Source organism: Panthera pardus, unplaced genomic scaffold (genome assembly GCF_024362965.1).
Source record: "Panthera pardus isolate Hobbes unplaced genomic scaffold, ASM2436296v1 HiC_scaffold_18, whole genome shotgun sequence".
Lineage (NCBI taxonomy): Eukaryota > Metazoa > Chordata > Mammalia > Carnivora > Felidae > Panthera > Panthera pardus.
The window spans coordinates 13,728,040-13,754,580 of record NW_026526743.1 but is presented as its reverse complement, the minus strand read 5'-3'; the positions used below and the strand labels follow the sequence as shown (position 1 = coordinate 13,754,580).

Genomic DNA, 26,541 nt, shown 5'->3' with positions numbered 1-26,541 from the left:
GTTTCTTTCGCTCAGTGTGCTATTGTTGAGATGAGCCCACGTCGCCATGCATATTGGTTAGTTCCAGCTTTTTCTTTGCTCTGTGGTATTCCTTGTACAGATGGTGTCCCGCGGTGTTCTGTTTCTTAATCTGGGTGCTGGTTATATGGGTGTGTTTGTGAAACTTCATACGGAGGGAACAAGAAGCAACACATTTCCCTTCGGTCTGGGGTTGACAGACCCTCACCCCCAAAGAGGCCAGCCAGAGCAGGGGGTGAAAAGGTGTCTGAGAGTGAGGACAGGCTTCCCGGTGGAGGGGGCGATGCCGTGACTCTGTTCCTCTCCCCATTCCGGGCAGGCTGAACGAGAACATGTCCGTGTGTGTGGCGGACTTTGGGCTCTCTAAGAAGATCTACAATGGGGACTACTACCGGCAGGGACGCATCGCCAAGATGCCAGTCAAGTGGATCGCCATCGAGAGCCTAGCTGACCGGGTCTACACCAGCAAGAGTGATGTGGTATGTGTCAGGTGTGGGGAGCAGTGGCCAGTTCATGTCACATTGCAGCTGGGCTCACAGGGATGCCCGGGCTTCCCGGTACAGGGGCCTGACCGCATGTGTTAGGCATGTCTGGGGGTGTGCTGGGTGTCTGTGAATGGTGGTGTGGGCATGGTGGCGACATGCACGGGTCCACGTGTGCATGGTGGCAGGTTCATACATGGGACGTGTGGACAGTTTAGGTCGGGAGAGGCAGTGGTGAGGACGTGTATGTATGCACAGCCACAGTGTCCAGGGCGACCCATAAGACCATGTGACTGTGAAGTGTGTACGTGTGTGCATGGATCATCATGCCTGTGCACACACAAAAGTTGCCACTCAGTGTGTCCCTGTGCCAAAGTGTTTCGGTGAAGAGCTGTGATGCCCCCACAGAAATAGCTGTGTACAGACGTGCACATAAATGTGGGTGTACCTGTGCATTGGGGTGTCTTTGTGCAGGAGAGACCCTCTAACTCTCTCTCCTCTGCCCCCTACAGTGGTCCTTTGGAGTGACGATGTGGGAGATTGCCACGCGAGGCCAAACCCCATATCCAGGAGTGGAGAACAGCGAGATTTACGACTACCTGTGCCAGGGAAACCGCCTGAAACAGCCTGTGGACTGTCTGGATGGACTGTGAGGACCCTGAGGACTCTCCCCACCCCCAATCCAATCCCAGATTTCACTCCAAAAGCCCTGAGCACCCCACATGGCCCCGACCCTCGAAAACCTGCACAGAATCCCCCAGACCGCTGAGGAACCCCTACGCCTCCTCACCAATGCCCCACAAGACTAGGGCTAGCTCACAGGGTGCAGACTAGCAAAAGGTGCCCTCTCCTCTGGTGCCTTTCTGTGTGGAATGCAGGCTGGATCAGCCGCCTCGGCCGGGCATCCGTGGGCAGTGAATAACTGCACCAGCTTACCTGGGGGCCCTGCCTCTGAGACCCCCCCACTCTCCCCAAATTCTAATTCACCTCAGACTCCTGAGCACCCATACTTCCCCCACATGCTCTTCAACGCCCCTCAGGACCCTCTGCCAACCCTCCAGTTTGCCATATGGGGCTTCTCCAAACTCACGGGGCTCCTCTGAGATATCCCCAGGATCCTTTAGGACAGTGTTTATGAAACTTACAGTTTATGAAACTTACAGCGCACAGAGAAAAGCAGAGCATTCATCCAGCGCTTTGAGGGCAAAGTCTGCTCTAGCAAACCCTCACTGAACGCCACACGATACTCAGAGAGGTTCCCCAAGACCCTTTTCAGCTCCTGAGTGTCCTAGGACTCCCCTCAGAAACTCTTGAGAGTTCCCAAATCCCCTACAGAAGCCCCCAAACTGCTATGGTTCCTTCCAGTCCCGTGAAATACCCCAAACTCCCAGAATGCCCTCCTTCTGAGTGCCTGCTCAGTCTCCCACCCTTCACTTTGCTGCCCTAGGTATGCCCTGATGTCCCGGTGCTGGGAGCTAAACCCCCGGGACCGGCCGAGCTTCTCAGAACTTCGGGAGGATCTGGAGAACACCCTGAAGGCCCTGCCCCCTGCCCAGGAGCCCGACGAGATCCTCTATGTCAACATGGATGAGGGTGGGGGGCATCCTGAACCACTTGGAGCTGCTGGAGGAGCTGACCCCCTAACCCAGCCTGACCCTAAGGATTCTTGCAGTTGCCTCACCGCGGCTGAGGTCCATCCTGCTGGACGCTATGTCCTCTGCCCTTCTACCGCCCCCGGCCCTACTCTGCCCACGGAAAGGAGCTCCCCAGCTCCCCCAGGGCAGGAGGATGGAGCCTAAGACAACCCTCTACCTGGGACTCCCTCTCAGGACCCAAGCTAGGCACTGCCACTGGGGGAGCCTACCCTATCAACTATTTCTCCATTCCAGGCCTCACCCCAAACTACAGCCTTCTCTTCCTACCTATTCCACATCCCAGACAGATCCTCTCCTTTTTCCATGCCTTAGAGTCCCCATGTGTAAAAGGAAGGGGTTGTACTGCAATCCCTAAGGATCCTTCCAGGTCTGGCATTCCACGATTCTAGATTCTAAGGTTTAAAGAGTCTAGATTCAAAGGTTCTAGGTTTCAAAGATGCTATTAGTCTTTGGCTCTAAGGACCTAAAATCCCAAAGTCTCTAATTCTAAAGTGCTAAGGTTCTAGACATGGAAGTTGCAAGGTCTATATTCTAAGGCTCTGAGAGCCCATGGCTCTAGATTTTTCTGGTTCTAGGATTCTTCATAAAGCCCACAAGATTTTGGGTTCTAAGCTCTAAGATTCTGGTTCTAGGATCCAAGGTTCTGTGATTCTAGATTTTATTTTTCTAGGGTTCTGAATTCTTAGGGTATAAGATTCTAGATTCTACAATTCTAGACCTGGAGGTTCTAAGGCCTAATGTTCTAAAATCTGATGTTCTAAGCCTCCTAGACTGTAAATTCTCTGGCTTATCAGACTCTACATCATAAGGCTTCCAGATTTTATCTTCTCAAGTTCAAAGCTTCTAATAATGGTTAATTATAAGTTTTAAGGCTTCATGATCCTTGAAACTCTTATGAGATTCTGGATCCTAAATATCTAAGGTTAAAATGCGCAATTCAAAAGTTCTAAGAGTCTAAAGATGGAGGTTCAAAGGTCTAATGTTCTAAGATGTGATGTTCTAAGACTTAGTCTAAGAACCTAGATTCTCTGTGTCTAAGATTCTAGACCATATGCTTCAAGATTCTAGATTATTAAACTCAAAGATTCTAATGTTGTTCTGTTCTATGTTCCAAGGTACTCTAGAGTCTATTGGTCCAAGATTCTGGACCCTCAGCACTAAGGTATAAAACTCTACAGTTAGTTGTGACTAGCTAGATACCAAAGTTTTAATCATTTCTAATGTTGGATACCTTGAGGTTCAATGCTGCATTCCACCTTTCTAGGGTTTTAGTTGAGGGTCCAAGAACCCACAATTCTAAATCTTAAGTTCCTAGGCACTGTAGTTCTAAGATTCAAACGTTGTAGTTGTAAGATTCAAAAGTTCAAAGATTCTAAAGGTGTACTGGTCTAGAATTCCAAGGTATGATTCCAAGATTCTAATCTTACAGTATTCTTCTGTGCGACTCTCCCTTTCTTAGCCACCTCTGCTTCCTTCTCCCCTCATGTGGGGGCATGCCTCCCCTCAAGCCTGTGCAATGCATTAGGGATGCCTCCTTTCCCCAGGAGACAATTTCCCTCCTTTTGGGCCATGCTGCCCCCCCGAGCCAATCCCTCAAGCCTCCTGTACAGAGGTGTGGACTCTGGTGCCTCCAGAGGGGCTCAGATCACATAAAACTTTATAACCACACTTCTGTCTCCTCTTGTTTCCACTCAGCTGTCATGTGGCCCCTCTCCCTGGCCACTCAGTTTCCCCATCAGTAAAAAGAAGAGCTTGGTGGTCTAGAAGTTCTCCCTTTATCAAGAGGGTAGAAATGAGCATATGCATAGGCAAAAAGACATACAAAGAAATGCCGACTCTCCTTCCTAGTGAGGAAGAGGCACGTGGATACTCCTGTCACAAAGAGACTCTTCTCCTCACCCCAAAGTAACAGACCCATTAGGACATACTCAGGCATACCTTGCCACAAATAGAGACACTGAAATTCAGACGCACAGAGTAACAGACATACAAAATTACACAGATAACAAACATATTTGCAAACATATGCAAGGCAGATACTCACCAGGAATAGGAAGAAACTAGACTAACAGATTACAGAATAAATAAAGTGGCGAAAATACCTAGAGAGTACAACAGGTACTCACAGACTCAAATGTTCAGGTTCACATAGAAACACAGGCACAGAACACCTCCGATCAGCGAGGGCACACAAAGGGATTGCTGCCAAGACAAACACCCTGTGCTTTGCATGCCCACGTTCCTGGGTCTATCGGGCAGCAGATGAAGAAACCCTTGGCAGCGCCCGGACGCCCCCCGGTGGCAGCTCCTGAGAACCCGAGGACAGTTCAATCCGGGCCACAAACTTTTTCAGAACAAATCATTGTGGGAAGCTGGGAGGAGAGAGGAAGTCGGACGTGGGCGAGGGGCGGGGTGTCTGGACTGGAACCTCCGGGCCCACGTGAGTGTCTGCCCCGTTTCTGAGTGGGTGCTGTGTGTCGAGGTTGCCTTGTCAGCTTGTAGTGTAACTGTCCCGTGTCTTTATTATTTGATGCCTCCTGCCTGTGTGGACCTTAGTGGCCACATCTACACTGCAGTTGGGTGTATTATCCCCTTTACGGATGTATCTGATCTGACTCACGGCCATTTGTTTATCTGTGTTGTGTGTGCTTTTGTCTAAGTAGAGGTGGTGGTGGTGTGTGGTTTTTGTGGGCTTGCGGTATGGCTCGGTGGGCAGCGGGCGTTTGCATTGTGTAGCACGATTGTGTATTTCACGGAAGTTTTGTGTCTTTTGAGTTAGAGGCGACAGGTGGTGCAGCAGTAGACATTGTGAATCTGTGGCGTTTGCATTTGTAGCGTGAGGCTGAACTACGGACCTATGTGTTCGAGCTTGTCAGTACAGACGCCAAACAGCCAGAACTACTGAACAGCACCTCAGAAGATTTGGGGTACAGACCCGAGAACTTTCGGAGGTGGGGAAGTCTCTATGGTCGCGTGCAGAGCGCCCATTCCACGTAAGATGCCAACCATAGAGAAAGACTGCAGCGAATCTATGATCGTGGAAAGAGGCGCCCCTTGAGATGAACTATCAAAGGGAAGAGGGTGCGATTTCCTTTACAACTTTTTTCCCGTTGTTGGTCTAGCCTCTATTTTCAAAACTCCGGTACTCTCTGAAGTCAAAAGGTTGCTTTTCGTAGTCAATTGAGTTTCTTCCAGATTAAGGATAATTTATCTACTTAATCTCTGTCTCCTCGGCCTCCCTCTTCAGCGACATTTGTGAGGCCGTCCGCCAAAGAACAGCCAATCTGGTTGGCTTTTCCTAAAGCTATCCAACTGTACTAGCTTTAGTGAGTTAAAACGATAATTGCAATTGGTGGACAGATTGTTTTGAAACCGCCCTAACGGCAAGGGGCAGGTCCTTCGTGAATTCATCTTTCCGGTTTCTTAAAGGCAAACATGAAAGGAGGAAGAGGGGGGAGTTGGTCGGCCGACCCTCCATTTGATTGGTTCTAGTGCTTTTATCCGCTTGTACTCCTCTAGGGGCGGGAGATCTAGACCAATCAGGGTATGTGTTACAGGAGACACCAGTTTGATGAAAGGACCGCGCAGGAAAGGCCGAGAGTGTGTATGTGTGAGTGGCGGGGGGTGGGGGGGGTGGGCAGGGAGGTTCATTCTGAGATCCCATCGCTGATTGGGCCAAGTCCTTACTCCCTTTTCTTCATTTGACCCTACGGGAGCGGGCGCGCGGGGGCCACCCAATCACCGCGTGCTCCGCCTCCCGCCTTTTCCCGCCCTCCGCTCCGGCGGCGGCAGCGACGTAGGCCAACGCTTCCTCCCCGGGTGCTACGGAGCCCTTTCATTGCCGTTCTTTTGAAAGCCGCGCTCTGATTGGCTGAGTCTCCCGGCCCGCGCCCGTTGCCTCCACGCGGTGGCCAATTGGCACCCGTGTTGCATCGCATGGGGCCACGGAGGAGGGGGAGGTGGCGGCGGCGGCCATTTTGAGCCGCCGCCGCCATTGGAGCGGGCCCCCCCCCCTTTTCCCCCTTCGCCTCCTGACAGGAAAGGTTTAAGGGGGACAGAGCCCTGGGAGGCCGGGCCGGGCTCGGGGGCCGCCCCGGGGGCCCGGGCCATGGATGTGCGCCGTCTGAAGGTGAACGAACTTCGCGAGGAACTGCAGCGCCGCGGCCTGGACACTCGCGGCCTCAAGGCCGAGCTTGCTGAGCGGCTGCAGGCGGCGCTGGAGGCCGAGGAGCCCGACGACGAGCGGGAGCTCGAGGCCGACGACGAACCGGGGCGACCCGGGCACAACAACGAGGAGGTCGAGACCGAGGGGGGCTCCGAGCTGGAGGGGACCGCGCAGCCACCGCCGTCCGGGTTGCAGCCGCACGCGGAGCCTGGCGGCTACTCGGGGCCGGACGGACATTGTGAGAGTGCGCGGGGCGGGGGTCGGGGAGCCCGGAGTCCGGGCCGAGGAAGGGCTGTGGGACGCGGGAGTCCGGCGCCTGAGGTCGGGGAGATGGTCTGAGGATTGGGGGATCCTGCTACCTGCCGCTGAAAAGCATCTAGGGCCCAGGGCCTCGGGACGACTGGAGGGTGGACCCTGGCATTCGGTGCAGGAGAGATACTGGAGTGGGGGCTCTTGGTTTCGGAGATGAGGAAGGTCCCGGGGGTGTAGAGGATTCCGGAGTCTGGGGCTCGGAGACCGGAAGCCGTGGTTTCTGGAGCCGAAGAGAGTCGGAAGAACAAGAGGTTTTCTAACTGGGGGCCGAGGAGGGTCTTGGAAATGACGATATTAGGGTTTGGAGCCGGGGGGGGGGGGGGGGGGGGGCTTTGGGGCTGTGCTAGCCCAGCGTGTGGGCTGGACGTCGGGAGCCGTGTTTTTAGGGCTGGAAGAGTTTTAAGAATAGAGGATCTTGGAGTTTGGTGCTGGGTGGGGTATGGGGAGTTCTCATATTTGGTACTGGGATGGGTTAGTGAGGTGGAGGTGCTGGTGTCTGGCCAGGGGGAAATCTGATGGACTGGGTGTTCTGGTATTTGGCTAGTGAGCATTTAGGGGATGTGGGAGACTACCATGTGATTGGACTGTGGGGACCCCCATCTGTCTAAGGATGGCCTGGGGGAGTCTGAGATCCAGGGCTGGAAGGCCAACCTTGAGTCACGGCCAACTTGGGCATTTGGTACTAGGATACCTGGGGATCTTCTGATTGGCTTCCAGAGGAGGTAGAAGGAAACCCCCATCTCTGGGGGCAGGCAAGGGAGGGAAGGATGCCTCGCTGGACAAGGAACCTAGAGATCTTGAGCTGGGTGGATTCTGGGAACAGGTAATTCAGTGCCTACTGCTGAGTCGTCTTGGATTAACGGTATGGATTGTTTGAAGAACAGAAAAGTAGCTAGGGGTGGGGTGCGGCTGATAGCAAGTTGATGGAGTTTGAAGTCAATGCAGTATCTGGGGGATAGAGGATCCTTCTGTCCAGGACAGGAGTGTACATGTGGTCTAGCATATGTGGAAGAGGGGAGAGTATAGAATGGAAAGAGAAAGAAAACCTGTTGACTTGGCTAGAGGTCTTAGGATGGAGTGGGGGTAGTGTTTCTGAGACTGAGTGTCTCCACGAGAGGGCTCCTTGGTCCTCAGAAACAGTTATTTGTGTGCCCAGGGAATGGGGGGATCTCAGGGTGTAGTAAGGAACCACTGCATGAGCCAGAAGGTATGGCTCAGAACAAGAGGGGCAGGGTAGATCTGCGATTGTCAAGAGAGAAGACCCTAGTATGGAAGGTAGGAAATGTGGAGTTAGAAAAACGTGGTTTTCTAGCAGGACAGGGGAGTGGTGATTGGAGAAGTTAAGGAGTAAGTAGAAAGGACTCCGGCATACAGCATTTGTGGTATTGCTCTGAAAAGAGGGTGCCATGAGGTTAGCCAAGTGAGGAGAGCAAGAGGGTGAGGGAAGAGACAAACTGGGTTGGCATTGGGTACTTACTGACTTATTGGTGAGAGATGTGATGTCCTGGAGGGGGGCGACCTGAGTATAAATTAGCAGTGAGAGCAGCCTAGGGATTGTCCGGGACCCACATGCCAGGAAGAATACTTCCTTTGCAGAGACCTGTGAGGGAAGGAGGAGTGTATGTCTAGGGCAGGAGAGATGCTGCAGGAATGCCTAGGAGGAAGGGCCAGTGGCCAGAGGTGTCTCAGAAGAGGGACTGCTAGACTCTGGACAGACTTTGTTCCAAAGGTGTGTCTATGACTTGGGCAAGTCAGTTCACCTCTGTGAGCCCTGGTTTCTTGCGTGCACAACAGGGATAATAATATCCCCCCCAGGATTGTTATGAATGAGGTCACATGTGTAGGAGGCTTAGCACTGGGCTTGCGTGTCAATAGGAGGTGGATGTTTTAAGGGTGGAGAAGGACCCCAGAATCATCCGGGGTGAGGCTGCCTTTGTGGGCACAGGAGAGATATTTGAAAAGAGAGATGTGAGTATTTGTAGAAAGAAGAGTACTGTGCTTAGAGCCCAGAAGAAACCAAATAGTTTGAAAGGCACTCCCTGTGTTCCAGTTAGGGAGATAATCTATTTCTTCCTTTTTCCTGTAACCCCTACAACAAAATCCTCTGAGCCCCTTTCATGCCCCACTTCAACCCTTCCTTCAGGCTCTGGTAAACAGAGCTGTGGCAGATCACGTGATCCGTTACTTTCCTCCCTTTGGGCTGCACCTGGTTTGTGCCCAGATGTATTTGTCCTCTGAGAAAGGATCCAATCAGTTAGCAAGTGGCAGAATAGTCTCTCCTTCCCTGTGGTTCTGCCGGTCCTGGCACAGCTACCAGTAGGGCCCTAGAGGCACCTAGCAGAGCTTGCCACTGGGGTAGAGAACCTGCTTGCTGCTCGTCCTAGGTTTCCAGACTTCTCTCTGGGTTTGGCTGCAAGGTTCTTCTTGGGTTTGCTACTCTGGTTCTAGTCTCACCTCTGAACTTTCACATGTTGTAACAACCCCAGGAATGGCTTCTCTGTTACTTTCTGGGTTCCTGTCTTAACTCCTGGTACTTCTTGGTAAACCTGAATGCAATTAGAATTTGCTTTTTGTGTTTAAGTATTTGTTTAATGTATGTTCTATTCACAAAACTGAAGGCTTCAGTGAGGCAAGCTTATTCTAAGCTATACCCAGGGTCTGGTATGTAGTGTGCATTCCACAAATAGTTAATAATATTCTTATAATAAGAACGAGCTTCTGTTCTTAGTCTGATTCCATGAGACACCTCCTTGAAACCCTTCCCACCTAGCTCCATATATTTCATGACTTCTCCCTAATGAGTCTAAAGGCCACTATTATCATAACTCCTGTTTTCCTAACTTCCTCCGCCACCCCCCATTTCCCTGTCAATTGGGATGGTTACTTTTTATCTTTGCAGCTATGGTGGGGTGGAAGAGATTCTTGAAGAGGGTTGGCTGTGCAGTGAGTTGGGCTGGGCAGCGGGCTGATTTGCGCCCTGAGTAGTTTTTAAGGTCGTGCCCTGAAGCCAGCTCCCTACACATCATACCACGTCATAAGACAGCTAGACTGGTGGTTTTTAAACTGTGCTGCGTGGAGTCCCAGCTGCCAATAGAGTTGTCACAGCCTTTGAGTGGGGACTTAGGGAGTGAGATCAAGCTGGGTACTTTCTCTGACCCTCCCATCTTCTCACTTTAACCAGAGCGGTTCTGCCTCAGTTGGTTTTGTTTGTTGGGATTCTGTACAACCCAGTCACAGATGTATCGCCAATCATTTGAGGGACAAGAGGGCATGTCCTTAGGCAGTTGAGGCTGCTGACTGCCCAGATAGGTTCCATCTGAAGGGGTTGTCACACCTTTTAGCCTTTGGCAGACTGTCCCCACTGAGAATGACATTGTGTAGCACCAAAAACCCACCTCTGGTCCCAAGAAGCACCTTTCTAACTAGCCATTTCTTGTTTTAAGATGTCATGGACAATATTACCAGGCAAAACCAATTCTATGAAAGCCAGGTCATCAAGCAAGAGAACGAGTCTGGCTACGAGAGGAGACCTCTGGAAATGGAGCAGCAGCAGGCCTATCGCCCAGGTGGGAAAGTACACGTTGTACATCTCTTTCAAAGGAGCTAGAATCTGTACGTGGCCTTTACCCTCTGCCTAGAGCCGTCTTCCCAGAGAGATTTTGCAGCTTCCTCTTGGATGGTCCATTTGGGGTCTGTCACTCTGGAAAGGTTCTTTTGAAGGAGAGAACTTAATCCTGCTCCCGGGTGTTGAGAGAGGGGAGTCTTCATGGTATCTGTTTTCAGATGTTAGTATCAACACCCTGGAGAGTTTAGACTCAGAGGACAGTACTTGACTCTTATTTAAGGTCTTAGAATGTAGAATCCAGCAAGGACTTTTTATTTTTTAATGTTTATTCATTTCTGAGGGGGAGAGAGTGAGAGAACGTGAGCGGGGGAGGGGCAGAGAAAGAGGGAGACAGAGGATCCAAAGCGGGCTCTGTGCTGACAGCAGAGAGCAGATGTAAGGCTCAAACTCACCAACCATGAGATCATGACCTGAGCCAAAGTTGGAAGCTTAACCGACTGAGCCACCCAGGTGCCCCATCTAATAAGGACTTTCTAAAGCTAGTTTAGTATTTAGTAGTTTCTGCATTCTGAAGAATATTGTTCCAGAAGATGTCATTAGGGACTTCCCGGGGAAGGGTTCCTTGGCTAAAACATACCTGGAAATGCAGCACGTGCTATACCACCTCTGGGAGCATTAAAGGCTCTCAGAAGGCCTGGACTGAAAAAAAACCTGTGTCACATTGTTTAAACCCAGGGTTTCCCAAATATGTGAATAAATATGTCTTTGCCGAACAAAGTTTCTTGCAATGTCAGTTTGGGAAACACAGATGCAACCCAGCTCTCTGCTCCCATTTTACAGACTGAGGAGGTGGCTTATCTGATGACAGAGCTGGGGTTAGCACCCAGGAAACTGGTGCCTGGGCCACTGCTGTTGGTTAATAAGCAGCATTCCCAACCAGTTGTGTCCTACCATTTAGAAAGCAGGGTCCCACTGTTGAGTAATGATGGAGCCAGAACTGCCTCCCAGTCTTGTGTTCCTGTCACTGTGTTATAGCCCTAGTGTCTGTACTTAGTGAAGTTGATTCTGTGTAGTTGATTCTATCTAATTCCATTCTGGTTCATCCACAAAGTGAAATCCCCAGACATTTCTTGTGGGTGGCTCAGGACTTTACTTTTAATGTAGGTTAAACTGCAGATTTGTGTCAGGCTCTGTGAGACTTGTGGGATCATTTGGCCCAAGGAGAGTCATTTCTGTGCTGTTACCAACAGACTTTTTTTTTTTAATGTTTGTTTATGTATTTTTGAGAGAGAGATCAAGATTGCAAGAGGGGGAGGGGCAGAGAAGAGGGAGAGACAGAGAATCCCAAGCAGGCTCCACACTGTCAGTGTAGAGCCCGATGAGGGGCTTGAACTCATGAACTGCAAGATCATGACCTGAGCCATCTAGGGACCCCCACAACAGACATTTATCAGGGCCTCTTGCAAGCTCGGCTCTGCTGGGAAGCATGGAGGCTCTCCAGATGGGGGAGCACAGTCCCTGCCCTGGGTGCCCAGGAGCCTTCTCTCTATGCCACGGCTAAGGATCCGAGGTGGTCTTGGCTTGAGTGCTGAAACGAGGAGATGTGAGTGATCCACAGTGTCAGCATAGACGCTGGTTTCCACAGTTTGCTCTCTGTTAGGTGCTTGGATTATTAAGTCACACCACAAATAGAAAGTCAGGATTTCTATTTGTGGTGTGACTTAATAAGACCATCACACCTATAGGCCAGCTTAAGTTCAGACCCTCGCTTCTGGAATGATTCTGGGCTTTATGGTAGAGTGACTGAAGCCAGTGGAGTTAGCTGTGGGCCCACAGTGTCCTGTTGAATTAACCTTCCCACCTCCCTTTCCAGACAGACGACGCTTTGTAAGAAATGAGGTAGAGAGATTCTCTGGGAGGAATAATTAGAGAAGGTCGGATCATGGGATCTCAAAGTTTAAAGGGATCTTAGAAATTTTCTTTATTTTTTCTAGAGAGAGAAAGAGTATGACCCAGGGAGAGGGGCAGAAGAAAAGAAAGAATCCTAAGCAGGCCCCATGCCCAGCGTATACCCCAATGCAGGGCTTGATCCCACAATGCTGGGATCATGACCTGAGCAGAAATTAAAAGTCGAATGCTCAGCCGACTGAGCCACCCAGGTGCCCCCATGTTAGAAACTCTCCAGGGCTCTCCCACTCATTGCGGACCAAGGTAGCTGCCAACTTTCCTGAGGCCTTTGGCAAAGTAGCCAAAGGCAGCTATTCACTTTTGGGTGGACCTTATTAAGAGAGCTGGTCTTTATTCAGTGCTGAAGTCCCCTCTCCCACATGAAGCCTGAGAGTTATCTGGCTGACATCTGTCATCCCATCAACTGGCAGTGCAGATGTGCCTCGTTGACCATCCCCGACTTCCCTCTGCCCTGGTCCTGTTCTCCAGTGCAGCCTTCTTGGTTCCCTGGGCAGGTTTCCGTTGAACCCAGCAAGCTGCCTGTGCCCAGCCCATCGTGAGTGTAGTCAGGATCCCGCCAACATATCCTGAGGTAAAGGAACCAGAAAAGTGATAGCTAAGGAGTTTCCAAGTGTCTTGACCACCTGGCTTTGTCCTGACAGTAGAAATGAAGACAGAGATGAAGCAAGAAGCACCCACCAGCTTCCTCCCACCCGAAGCATCTCAACTCAAACCAGATAGACAACAATTCCAGAGTCGCAAGAGGCCTTATGAAGAAAACCGGGGACGGGGGTACTTCGAGCACCGAGAGGATAGGAGGTGGGTGTGTGAGGCGATAGTCCCCGTTCTTCCAGTAGGTCTCTGTGTCTGTAGCCTGGTGCCCACTGGGACCTTTGTATTAACCAAGGGGGCAGAGCAACCTGCCCTCACACGTTTGCTCAGTTCTCCCTGCACTCACTGCCAGATTCAGCTTTACTAAACTTTTGCTCCTTCCTCAGCTCCTCCCTTCTCATTACCTACAGGGTAAAGTCCAAATACTTGGCCTTTCACATGTGAGATGCCAGCCTGCCTTTTCAGTCCTTTGCCTCACTGCCCCGTCATCCTGCACAGTGTCCTATTCTTAATGGCTGCTCAGTATCCCTCGATGAAAAGATTTATTTCCTGACCCTTTTCCCAAACACATCCTTCCATCTATCTACTCATTTATCTATTGTCACTCTCCCGCTGCTTTCACAAGATACCTACCCTTGGGCTGGACACTGGGGACACAGAGATGATTTGTTTGGACAGTGGGTTTTGCCTTCTTTTGATCCCAATATAGGGCCTGAGACAGACACATGAGTAAGCTACAACCTAGTGAGACCAGTAGTCACGGTGTGTGTCAGGAGGTCAGAGGAGGGAGTGTCCTCTCTGCCCTGGTTATTTTCCTTTCCTGACAAGCCCTTCCTATCCCTTTGCCCCAGCCCCAGTTCCCCCACCCCCACTCCCACCCTCCCTTCAGTTTTTGCATGAAGACTTTTCTGGTCACGCAAACTAGGAATGACCATTACTTCTCTACTTGTCTGGACTGGTCATCTGACACATTTTATTTCCCACCTGGTGGATTCTATCCCCTCGCTGCCTTGTGACCCTCTAAGACAGGGTCTGGGTCTCTTGGCTTCAACCAAAGGTAGGATGTGAAACTACCTCCTACAAGTTTCTCCCAATGCCTCCTACTGAGCAGAGCCCTAGGGTACTTGCCTGTGGGGAACAGAGGAAAAATACCTGCTCTGATTCGAGGCTGGCAGGGAAAGCTTTCTCGGATGAACTTACTGTGTGATGAGGTCCTTCTTTGTACAGGGCTCTGCCTTAGCCCTAGACTGGCAGGGCCAGAAGGGCATTCCACCAGAGGGAAGCCTCCCAGATGGGCCAGGGGTACCTGATCTGGGCACATGGTCGACAAGGTCCAGACTGTTCCAGACAGGACCCTGGGCATTAGATCCCATCCTTCTGTGCCTTTCCTTTATTCCTGTAAGTTGGAAGCCAGCAGTATTTTAACATTAGTCCCTTTTTAGTGATTTGGTAGGAGATGAGTCTTATTCATAATTTAGGACGCTTGACGGAAAGAGACTGAAAAAATGGGTCATTTCAAATACTTGCAGATGTGGAGTCTTAGGAAGATGTGGGCAGATTGTGATTACTGGGTTTTATCTGAGCCTTTGCACATTCCCCCTCCCTGGCCCAGCCCCTTCTGGGCTACTGTGCCGCCCATCGCTAAGAGTCCATCATGGAGGCAGCTCCCAACATGCACAGGGCATGGGTCAGAATCTCGGGGTGTGAGAGAGGAGTTGTCTTTGAACAGGCTGGCCCTCTGGAGAGAGTGTGCCCTCTCTAGTCTCCATCCTCACCCTAGGAGTTAACAGTCCTTGCTGTCGTTGCAAGGATGTAGGGTTGCAGAGTTGTTTTGCTAACCTCCGTGAGAAGAAATCAAAATCCAGGAAGCAGTCTGGAGGCCACTTGTCAATTCCAACAGAACCTTCATTTCCCTTCCTCCATGCTCATCCAACTGTTCTCATGTGACTTAACCCCTTTTTCTGACACAGGGGCCGCTCTCCTCAGCCTCCTGCTGAAGAGGATGAAGATGACTTTGATGACACCCTTGTTGCCATCGACACATGTGAGTCCTTGGGGTGCCCATCTGATTCTACCCTCCAGTCAGTATTGGGAAAGTCGGATATGAGAAACCGGGCTCTCGAGTGAGGTTGCTGTTTCAGAGACCGAAGACCTCCTCTCAGCTCTAGCTGGGATCCTGGGCAGGATCATTCTGTTTCTCTGATCTTCTCTTCAGGGAGGCATAATGCTGCCCTAATACCTCAGAGGATTTTCACTGACACTCATCAGAATGGGTGCAGGGGCAATCTGGAAAACCCTGAACGCCCAGGGGCTTGTCGTCTAATCAGGAAGGGAACCTGAGTGCACCTGGGGAAACTTAACTCTTTGACAACCAGTTCCCCAGTTTCCATCAGCTGCTCACGTTCCTGGTGAAACCAATGCCACCTTGTCCTCTGAGGCTTAACCTGGCCCGCCTCGCTGTCCGTCCTCCAGTTTCTTTCTGCTGGATAAGTGGCTTCCCCTAGACTGCATCTGAATCCGAGGGGTGATGGTGATAAAGGTCCTGCCCCTCCTCAGACTGGATCTCAGTGGTAGAACCTGCAAATCTGACTTTAGGAAGAAGTCGATCAGGTCTGAGAACACTGTACTTTTCAGCAGAGCAGAAACTGGACAGCAAGTCACGTATTTCTCTACTCAGCTTGTGCTTCTGGAGCAGCGCCTATATATTTTGGAAGAGAGAAAGATATCTTGTACACAGTCCTGTCTATCACAGGATCTCAAAGACCGTGTACCTAGAGTAAAGCTAAACTTTTTTTTTTTTAATATTGGGTGGCAGTGATCAGTGAAGCAGCAACTGATCAGATGGGGAATGTACAGGCTATGACTCTCAGCCTTGAGGGAAAAGAGCCAGCCTGCTGGATAGGGTGGTCAGGAAAGACTTTCTTAGCGGCCTGACCAGCGCCTTGAAGAGTGGGAAGAGTCAGAGCTACAGCAGGAGAGTCCAAGGCCCGAAGAGGAGGTGGGAGCCTGTGGTGCACCTGCACAGCAGTGCCTGGGTGGCAAGTGAGGAGCCGGGTCAGATGTTTGTGCAGCTGTTGGCAGCAGGAGTCTGACTCCCAAACTGAGCTAGCACACGGAAATGGTTAAAGTGAGTGGCTGTGGGATTCACCTTTTTAAAAATGCTAAATCCCTTGAACATGATGAGGATATGGATCCTCTCCCTAGCAAATGTACATCCCTGTAAAGTGCGTTTGTGTACAATTTGGGGGGGTTCCCCTGACGGCCATCCTTGGAACCCAGCGAGGTGAAGAACCCAATTCCTGTGCATAATGGCTGCGCTGATCCTGTGCAGAGGCCCATTTGCATAGTCTGGAGCCTTGCTCCCAAACAGGAGAATGGTTAGGCAGTGCAGCTGGTTTCTCGTGCACCTACCCTCATGATGCGTCGGCTTGTGTACTCTGGTTAACACTCTCAGGGAACTTATCTTTGCCTGTGCCTCTTTTGGGAACCTTTAAAACACCAGCCAACTCCTGGCTTTTTCCTCTACAGATAACTGTGACCTCCACTTCAAGGTGGCCCGAGACCGGAGTAGTGGCTACCCTCTCACGATTGAAGGCTTTGCCTACCTGTGGTCAGGAGCCCGTGCCAGCTATGGAGTCAGAAGGGGCCGTGTGTGCTTTGAGATGAAGGTGAGTGGGAGCAACAGAAGGGTCAGGGACAGAAACCAGGTCCATCCTTTGGAATTAGCCTGTCATCAGCCACTTCGGTCAGAGCCACGATGGCAAAAGAGATTTAATTGAGATTTAATTGGACTGTGTATCCAAGCAAAAAAAAAAAGCACGATGGACTCAGGAGAACTATGTCATCGCTAAACACTGCATCGGAAAAGCAAGCCAATTGTACATTGCTTTGTTGAGCTGATTTTTCCTTGGTGAGATTTGACCCAGGTATTATATAGCCAACCTCACTAGGTATGACACGTTTGTAGAATTGGGAAAAGGAGTAGTTTGGAAGAAAAATGAGCTAGAAAGTGTGGACATGGACCCTGCCAGTTAGAGAGGGTAGAAGGAGAGCTGGGCAAAGCTCGGTCCTGCCACCAGGGCTGATCCTCTACCAGGACCTACCAGGCCATCCTCTACCATCATCTCTCCATAGTCCAGGTCAGGTTCTGTTTATGAAAAAAAGCACACAGTCGTGGTCAATGGAAATTGAGATGGCACAGGAGAGTGTAGGGTAAAAAAAGCAGAAGTTAGGCTCCGATCCCCCTGGTGCCCATCTACCCTCCAGAGGTAACTTACATGTTAGTGATTTCTTGCATGTCCTTTGGGTAGCCAAACTTAACTGACCGCTAGTATCTACAGAACCGTTTGCACAAGCTAGATACATGCCAAGTGCCTTGCATGGGTATCTCCATTAATCCTCACCATACCGTCCTGAAATAGGTAGTTATCCCCGTTTTTTAACAGGGCAAGCTGCCAGTGTTCTTGTTTCTGATTAAGTCTCTTGATTGTGAGTTGCGTACTGTTTCATGTGCTGCTCATAGAGAAACGCTGCCGATTAAACTGACAGAGTGCTTGCTTCCCACATCAGTTGTAAGATCTGTCTGGATTTTGGAACAGCAAGATGGAAAAATGTGCATCCGAAAGTCAAGAAAATAGGTTAACTTCACAGAAACCACTGACTAACATAGATACGGTTGTTAGGCAGTCTAACCTCTAAGGTTACATCAGAAGGCACCTTTTATTCTTTCTGCTTCTTACTTAATACTGTGTTTTGGACAGCATATTCCATAGCAGTACGTCAACCCTACTTCATTCTTTCTGACCGCTTCATCTGTTCTGTGACATGGATGTGCCATAACATGGCCAGTGTCTTGTTGGTGGGTTTTTGGAGTTGTTTTTAACATAAACAGTGTCACTGAATATTCTTCTGTGTGTGTCGTGTGTTCACACATAACACCTCTGATTGCATCTGTAGGGTTAACTGGAAGTTGAATTGCTGCGTTACAGAGTAGATGCATTTGCAGCATCCCCACCCACCCACTCCCCTTTTTTTTTTTAAGTTTATTTTTGAGAGAGAGAGCGTGGGGAGGATCAGGGAAAGGGAGACAGAGAATCCCAAACAGCCCTGCTCTGACAGCACAGAACCTAATGTGGAGCTCGATCCCACAAAATGTGAGATCATGACTTGAGCTGCAATCCAGAGTTGGATATTCAACCGACTGAGCCACCCAGGCGCCCCTGCATTTGCAGTTTTGATAGAGGTTGCTAAATTGCCCTCCAAAGACACTGTGCCAGTTTATCCTTCTACACTAAATATGACAGTCCCTGTTTTCTCTGTAGCATGTTAAAATTTAAAATTAACTGTACTTTTGAAATACCTATCTCTGTGGCTCTGTAATTTCCTGAGCCTTTCAGCGCAATAGGCCTTTCAGAGCACTTAAACACCTTTTCCCCAGCAACAAAAGCCATTGCTGATTTTTAATGCCTGTGTGCTTCTTCCCTCTTGTGTTGCCTTGTAACTTGCAAGCCTCTGGGCACCAGTTCTGAGCCTTCTTATTCTTTGTCCCCAGATCAATGAGGAAATCTCCGTGAAGCACCTTCCTTCCACAGAGCCCGACCCACACGTTGTCCGTATTGGCTGGTCCCTGGACTCCTGCAGCACCCAGCTGGGTAAGGGGACGTCAGCCTAGCAGTCCAGAGAGTACAGCAATGTGTCTCTATTCCTGGATTCTCAAACTTCCTAAGCTTCTCTTCCCAGCGTGGGACTCAGAACACGACTAGCCTAGGCTGGAGCACACAGTCTTTAGGCATACAGGATTCAGCTGGAAGGACCATAATCCTATTAGCTTTCCTATGAAAAATTTAGTCTTCATCTTTTAGGAGATGGTCCAAAGTTCTCCTTAGAGAGCTGATCCTTTTCTTAAAAGATCAGTTGTCTTCTGTCTTCAAACCATGCTGAAAATAAGTTCCTCAAACCCTGTTAAGTTCTGTCTGGGGTTTTCTGTCCAGAGCCAGACCCAGAGTAAAAAGGGAAGCAGAGAGCATTGGGGCTGGTTGGCAGAGAGGCAGGGGCCGCTCATTGAGAGGTTTTGAATTTTCACAGGCCTCCAGGCCTCAGTGACATTGTGGCCCCAAGTGAGTGATTTCCATGACCAATGCTGAGATTTTCTGCTTTGGTCATATAAACCTTCTGATTATGAAAATAATGTGTGCTCTTTGTAACAATTCAGGCCACACAAGTTGGGGAAAATGAAAATCCTCCTAAACTTGTGAGATAACAGCCAACATTAACATTTTTATCTACAGTCTTCTGGATAATTCTTTTGTTCTTTGTATATCTCAAACTGGGTCACACTATGCATACCGTTTTGTGGCCTGATTTCTTTTTCCTACTTAGTGTATGCTGGGCATGTTTTTATAGATAGGTATAACTTTTTTTTTTTTTAACAATGTTTATTTATTTTGAGAGAGAATGCACGAATGCATGCATGAACGAGCAGGACAGGTGCAGAGAGAGAGGGTGAGAGAATCCCAAGTTGGCTCCCCGCTGTTGGCACAGACCCTGACGCGGAGCTCAAACTCATGAACCATGAGATCATGACCTGAGCCAAAATCAAGAGTTGGACGCTTGACCGACTGACCCCGACCGCCCCTTAAATAAGTACAGCTTTCTGACCACTGCGTAATTTTCCTTAAGTGATGTGTAGATCTGTTAAGTTGATTGCAATTTTTTGCTGGTAAACTCTTGAGTTGTCCACGTGTATGATCTGATTGTTCACGTAAGCCTGATCCTTCTAGTAGAAATGCTAGGTCAAAAGGAGTGGACAGTTTCATTTTGATAGATGTTCACACCCTTTATTTCAGGCTCCTATTTTATCTTTGTCTCTGTTTTTGGATGTCAGTGGTGGGTAGGTGGTACAGGTAAAGATCCAGAGCCCAGAATGGTCAGTTGTCCAAGGCCAACAGCTGGTGTACAGAAGAGCTGGGCCCAGAATTCACGTCTGTTGGCACCTTCTTTTCTGGTAGAATGTTCCTTGGTTTCCTGGCCAAGGGTCTCTGTACAACCCAGGTGTCAGGCAGGGCCCTTGGAATCTCACACTGCTTCAGCCCCTGGTTCTGTGGCCTGAGGAGATCCAGCACCTTTCCTAACGGTTAGACCTCACAGTCTCCAGAAGCAAAACCCAGCCCCTTTCCTGATTTCTGCCCCAGACGCGCTGACACCAAAAATTGATGCCATTAGTAATACTTGACTGAATGTTGAGTGCCACTTGGAAGGTCACTTCTCTGTGTACAGCCTGCCTTCGCCCTCTCTCCCTCCTCCCTCTTTTCAGATTCTCCTTCTCTTTGTGCAGTTCAGTTCAGCTCCCACTCCCAGACTCCACCCCTCAACCCTCCAGGCCCTCAGAGTTCTGCATGATGAGGGCCTTCCTTTCAGCAGAACCTTCCTCACTTTTCCCCACAAAAGCAACTGTTCAGTGAAACTAGTAATGAAACTGACTCTTTTTTCTTTAGAAGTTTGTGGCAGACGTAGTGACCATGGCGGGTTTAATCTGCCTTTGCCTGTTTCTTCCGTCAGGCGAAGAGCCGTTCTCCTATGGCTACGGAGGCACTGGGAAGAAGTCCACCAACAGCCGGTTCGAGAACTATGGAGACAAGTTTGCAGAGAATGATGTGATTGGCTGCTTTGTGGTGAGTGCTGGCAGCCCGTGGGGGTTGGCAGAACCAAACGTTGGTCCTGTCAGCTGGACTTGCAGACTTCGTTCCCAGAATACCTCTGGTGATTGTCTGCCTCATGTCCAGCCTCTTTTGCTATGGCTCTTTGTCTTTCTTTACCAGACTGGAACGTTGACTGTCATTTTGTGCAAAATTCTGCCATTCCGCCCCCTCTGGTCTTTCGCGCGAAGCTGTCAGATGGCACCCTGGAGAGGTTTGGGGACATCAGGTGTGCACAGCCTTCCTCCAATCCCAGATACCAGAGGGACATTTTCTAAAAATTTTTTCAATGTTTGTTTATTTTTGAGAGAGAGTGTGAGTGGGGGAGAGGGAGAGAGAGAGAGGGAGACACAGAATCAGAAACCGGCTCCAGGCTCTGAGCTGTCAGCACAGAGCCTGTCTCGAGCTCAAACTCATGGACCGTGACCTGAGCCAAAGTTGGATGCTAAACCGACTGAGCCACCCAGGAGCCCCTCAGAGGGACGTTTTCTAAACAAACCCAGGGATTTCTTGTCTTGCTCTGCTGCTCAGTAGCCTTTGCTATTGGCTCTTGCCCCACTGTGGCATCATCTCATCCCAGAACCTCTCCTTTCACCTCATGCTGGTTGAACCGGCTTCCTACAGTGCAGTCTTCTAGAAGGGCAGGGGTGCATGCAAAATAAAACAAGAGATAGGCTGGCTGCACTGCTCTCCAACACTGCTGTCCGCTGACAACAGTGACTGACACTCGATGGTGCTGCCGGCTCAGGCCAGACTCCCTAGACCCAGCTCCTGCTCGCCTGCTCACAGCCCCGGGCAGCGGCCTCCCTGCATGGCAGCTGTGCTCTCCATAAGGAACTTCACACCTACCTCAGAACTCTGTGTGGGCTCATTAAGCCAACCTGTTAGCAGCACTCCTAATGATGCTTGGAGCATAGTAAGTGCTCAGTAAATACCACTCAACAGTGTTTCAGTAGGAGTTCTAGATGTGGTAAAGTGTGTCAGGTGAGGCACCAGCTGGGGTGGCCCCCTGGGCACTTCCTCTTAGTCTGTTCTCCCTTCCTCCCTCTCGTGTGTACACGTGTACTCTTTCTTTTTTCCTTCAGTGTCACTTTAAGAGAAATTTCTGACTTAAAGAAAAGCCGTAAGAAAGCTCAGCCTTGCCCAGATTCTAACATTTGCTGATTTACTTTGACCAGTTTTCAAATATACATGTATGTGTGTATGATTTGCATCTGACCCCTTTGAAAGTGGGGTGCCAGCATTATGTCTTTAGTCCTTAACTCTTCAGCGTGCATTTCCTAAGAATAAAGCTGCTGTATCCACCACAGTACAGTTGTCAAATTTAATGCTGATGTAATGCCATTATCTACTCCACAGTCCACACTTAAATTTCGTCTGTTGTCCCAACGATATCCTTTACAGCAATTTTGTTCCTGGTCCAGGATCCAGTCCAGGATCATGGATTGTATTCTCTTGTTAGGCCTTTTAAGTTTGAAACAGTTTCCCAGTCTTCTATCTTTTGTGACTTCATTCTCTTTTTAATTAAAAAAAAAACATGTTTTCTTAAACAAAAATTAACCATGTTTAAATGCTACAAACTACTTTAAACCTTGCTTTTTTCCCCCCGTTTAACAGTAAATCTTGGCTCTCTTTTCCCCTCCACACAGAGAATATAGATCTGGCTCAATGAAAAACTTTTTAAAAAGTTTTTTATTATTTATTTATTTTGAGAGAGGGAGAGAGAGTGAGTGGGGGAGGGGCAGACAGAGAGGGAGAGAAAGAATCCCAAGCTGGCCCCACCCCAGCAGCACAGAGCCTGATATGGGCCTCGAACCCATGAACTGTGAGATCATGACCTGAGCCAAAACCAAGAGTCAGATGCTTAACCGACTGAGCCACCCGGGTGCCTCTGAAAACATTTTTGAATAGTTAATGAATTCCTGTGGTTCCCAAAGATATTAAGAGATATATATCAAAAGATTTGCGTGTAAAGTTGTCTTCAGACCTTCCCTCTCTGCCCGTTGTTCGTTCACGTTTACCCTCCCTGTACAGGAACCTGCAGGTACCTAATACAAGAAAGATGATTGTCGTATTTCTTCTTTTACACAAAAGGTGGTATATCATACATGTCATCCTGCATTGGTTTTTGCTTATTTATCTTAGAACTTTTTTCGTATCACTACCTAGAAGACTTTGTTTTTTCACATGTGGTGAAAGGGGTTTCAGCAGGGTGTTTTTTCATTGTGTGGATCTCCCATCCTCAACCAGCAGACATTTGGTTAGTTTCTCCCCATTTTATTTGGTGGCGGCCTAGTCTTCTGATGCAGACATCAATTTACCCTGCACTCATTTAGCCAGTGTCCTGTTGATGGACCAGAAAGCTATTCGCCGGGAGAGTCCATGGTGCGGTGACAGCCTGTCCTTTTCCCGTGTACCAGACAGAGTATCTTGGGGATCTTTTTGTATTTCTGTACATGGAGTTTCTCCATTCTGTAGTCTCTCCCACTTCCCCTTGGAGCACAGCTGGCAGTGCTGGGGTGGGTGATTTGCACATAAATCTTTGCATTCTGGTAGGAATCTACCTGCAGTGTTTATTCCTGAAAGTGTAATTTCTGGGTCAGGGGTGTATTTTTAAATTTTGATGGCTGCCACCGAGACTGCACTCCAAAGAGGTTGTAGAATTTTAACATGTCATCAGTGTGTGGCAGCATCTGCCAGACTCTGTCCCATCCAGGTGTGAGGTTCTGTGAGCATGTGGCAGTTTGGAACTATAGGCCTTGACTCTTGACTACAGCTAAATCATTCAACCAGGTACCCCTCAACTTCGATATTAAAGATTCTGTGTGCAGTTTTTCTTTTTTCAAATGGTGCCATAACTTTTTTAAAGGGTGAGGGGTTGGAGCAGATATGAAAATGCAGTGACCTGAGGGAACCCGGGGGAGCACATTAGCATTAGATCTCAAGTTGTCAGCCTTCACAAAACAGGACAGAATGGCTGCCAGGCAGAGAGAACGGTAGAACCGTAAGGAACGTTGTACTTGGAGCCCTGGGGACGACACGACATGTGAGAGATGAGGCTGCAGAACTGGTGGGCTCTGAATAACACCAGGTGTGATGACTTTGAGGTTTGAGACCCTGGACGGGCACCAGGGTGTTCTAGCAGGAGTGACACAACCACACTTGCCTCTTGGACAGATGGCCCCATTGGTGGTGGATTCATCATTTGAGGGTGCTGGTTTGTGTACAATATGGCGAGTTCCCCTAGTGAAGCTGGTGGCCGGAAGGAAGGCTGACCCCCAGGATGTTCATCTCCATGTTAGAGTAAAGATGACCTGGGACACACTGGCTCTGGTGGGAAGACACAGCAGGGATCCTGCTGCAGGATTCAGTTTGGCAGATGTTTGTGTGTCTGCCCTGCGTGGTCTTGACCTCTGTGGGCACTTAAAAATGAGCAGATAAGGATCGTATAGAGCTGTGTCCTGTGGTCACTGAGAATGGTGTTGAGGAAGCCACTTAGGGAAAGGAGTTCTCGCTGCTTCTCAAAGGACGAGTCCCAAAGCGGTCTCCCCATTCAAGAGGGAAAGAATACCATGTCTTGTGCTTTTATATCAGGAACCCGACCTTGTACTTACTTTGGTTTAGTCTGCCATCTGATCCCAAGGTTTTTTTTGTTGGTCTTTGTTTTTTTAACTTTTGAGAGAGACAGAGACAGAATGCGAGTGGGTTAGGGGCAGAGAGAGAGGGAGACACAGAATTCAAAGCAGGCTCCTGGCTCTAAGCTGTTAGCACAGAGCCCGATGCGGGGCCTGAACTCACAAGCTGTGAGATCATGACCTGAGCCGAAGTCAGACGCTCAACCGACTGAGCCACCCAGGTGCCCCATGATCCCAAGTTTTGAGTCTCCCTTAAATGTAAACCTTTACCGTGCACCCAAAGTGATCTTTCTGAAACAGCTTTGACCATACCACTCCCTTGTTGGAAACAAGTCAGGGGTTCTGCTCTGCCATCAACATGAAGTCCAAATTCCTGAGGTGACAGAGAGCCCCTCGCTATGCTAAGGGCAGGGACCGTGTCTCCTCCCCACCACTGCAGCCCAGCGAAGTGCCTGGTGTCTTGGACTGATCGCTCCCAGCAACCCCCTTAGTCCTCAGAACAGCCCTTTGCAACATAGAATCTTAGGATGGCTCCCTTGTTTGATAAGGAAACTGCAGATGAAACCTCAAGGTCACACAGTGAGTGAATAGCAGAGCTGAAGCAGTCTGCCTTCCTAAACGGCCTTAACCACTGCACTCCAGCCACTTGGCAGGAACTCTGTAAATAGTTGTTGAATGAACAAATACGGTCTTCGCCTGGCCCTCCAGCTGTACCTGAAGTTACTTCTCCCTCATCTGTCATGCTACAGCCGGGCTGACCCTTTGTGCCCTCACCACCTGATTCATATACAAACACCACCTCTCTTTAGGACTCACTCCTCCCACCGCAGACATGGCTCGTTTCCACTTCTTGTCCAGGACTTGGCTTACAGGTCCTCTCCTCAGAGAATCCTGCTCTTGAATAGGTGCCCTCACCAATTCAAGGTGCCCTCGCCAAACAGTCTGATTCCCTGCTAGGCCCTGAGCTCTGTCAGGCCCAGAGCACCACGGGCACCCGCACCGGGAAGAGCAGGAGCTGGAGGATGTGTGGTGTGTGGCGAACAAACAAATGCACACGTTTGTAGAGCTGGGCTTGACTCAGAAGACCCTGCTGTGAGGCTTTCTTTCCATCTGTTCTCTCCACAGACTGCCCTTGCTGGGCTTGAGGACAGACTCCCCTTTTCCTTCATCTTTGTCTGAGGCTAGGCACAAGACGGAGCTTCCTAGGATGACACATGTCACAGCCTTGGGGTTTGGGGCAAGGAAGGCTTTGGCCACACCTTCGCGGCTGTTTCTTGGTGACGCCTCGTGTATCTGTGTTGGGGGAGGGATGCATTTAGATGTGGGAAGGAAGCTGAGTTTCCTCTCCCTACATCTGCTCCCGCTCAACTTTGGCTCCCGATGCCTTAAGCTGAACATTGGCAGTTATCTTCCTTTGGCTTTGTCTCCTAGGACTTTGAATGTGGAAATGATGTGGAACTTTCCTTCACCAAGAATGGGAAGTGGATGGGCATTGCCTTCCGAATCCAGAAGGAAGCCTTGGGAGGTCAGGCCCTCTACCCTCACGTCCTGGTGAAGAATTGTGCGGTGGAGTTCAACTTCGGGCAGAGGGCAGAGCCCTACTGTTCCGTCCTCCCAGGCTTCACCTTTATCCAGCACCTTCCCCTGAGCGAGCGGATCCGGGGCACCGTGGGACCAAAGAGCAAGGCAGAGTGTGAGGTGAGTGGGCCCGGAAGACTGAATTGGAGGCCGCTTCTCCAGAGCCACATTGCTGCCAAGGCAGAAGGGAGACCCTGCAGTGGGGTGGTGAAAGCGGCACAGCCTCACCGAGGGAGACACCTGGGGCCTCTTCCTCCAGGCTTCCCAGGGCTGGGAGACAGTGGTGAGGGTGTGAGTGTGGCCTGGCAGAGGGAGGGGCTGGGGTGAGAGACCGAAATCTTAGAAAGGTTCCCCTAAAAAGTTGTCATGGCTCCATCCACACTGCTCCGTCAGTGAGGTCAGGATCTTGGAAAAGGAGGCTTTCCTCCCAGCAGACAGGGATGTGAAGGCACTTCCGGTGAGTGCATTCTTGAAGGAGGTTGTGCACTTCCATCCCCTAACGCTGCCAAGGCTAAGAACAAAAATGACAACTATCTTGGGGGTGATGAGGCTGCAGAAGCTGTACTGGTGAGCTTTGCTCTCAAGATAATGTTTTACTAGATACATAAGTGATTTGATGTTTATTCTAAAAAACTAAACATAAAGGTTAGTTCCCCATAATTCCACCGTTTGCAAATAAGTTTACTGTTAAAGTTTTCAAGTTTATGCTGTCCTTTTTGCTATGCTAGGTGCCTGGTTTATACACACACACTTATAATTGAGAACTTAAAGCATAAGCATTTTGGTATCCTCCCTTTCATTCAACATTATTTTGTGAGCGTTATCCTACTACACGAACCCCTCTTTTTAAACTCACTTATAATGGTCTTAAAAATTCA

General features: G+C 49.6%; 2 protein-coding genes across 7 annotated transcripts in view; both read left to right on the top strand.

Annotated features, from left to right (window-relative positions):
- AXL (AXL receptor tyrosine kinase) overlaps window positions 1-3,823 on the top strand; it is a 28,314-nt gene extending 24,491 nt beyond the window's left edge. For all 3 annotated transcript variants that reach the window (XM_019434388.2, XM_019434387.2, XM_053905893.1), the window contains 3 exons: window positions 338-497; window positions 1,013-1,149; window positions 1,948-3,823. In XM_019434388.2, the coding sequence (XP_019289933.1) occupies window positions 338-497; window positions 1,013-1,149; window positions 1,948-2,299 (649 nt within the window). In that variant the 3' untranslated portion in view covers window positions 2,300-3,823. The remainder of the gene's footprint in view (window positions 1-337; window positions 498-1,012; window positions 1,150-1,947) is intronic.
- Window positions 3,824-4,503: 680 nt separating this feature from the next.
- The window catches only part of HNRNPUL1 (heterogeneous nuclear ribonucleoprotein U like 1), a 36,940-nt gene continuing 14,902 nt past the window's right edge, over window positions 4,504-26,541 (top strand). The window contains exons 1-8 of one of the 4 annotated variants that reach the window (XM_019434392.2): window positions 4,504-4,595; window positions 10,076-10,198; window positions 12,807-12,963; window positions 14,727-14,800; window positions 16,285-16,424; window positions 18,308-18,407; window positions 20,314-20,426; window positions 25,517-25,783. In XM_019434392.2, coding sequence (XP_019289937.1) covers window positions 10,081-10,198; window positions 12,807-12,963; window positions 14,727-14,800; window positions 16,285-16,424; window positions 18,308-18,407; window positions 20,314-20,426; window positions 25,517-25,783 — 969 coding nt within the window. In that variant the 5' untranslated portion in view covers window positions 4,504-4,595; window positions 10,076-10,080. Of the gene's footprint in view, window positions 4,596-6,136; window positions 6,559-10,075; window positions 10,199-12,806; window positions 12,964-14,726; window positions 14,801-16,284; window positions 16,425-18,307; window positions 18,408-20,313; window positions 20,427-25,516; window positions 25,784-26,541 lie in introns of those variants that run through there. The other 3 variants (XM_019434390.2, XM_019434391.2, XM_019434393.2) reach the window with 3 other exon arrangements.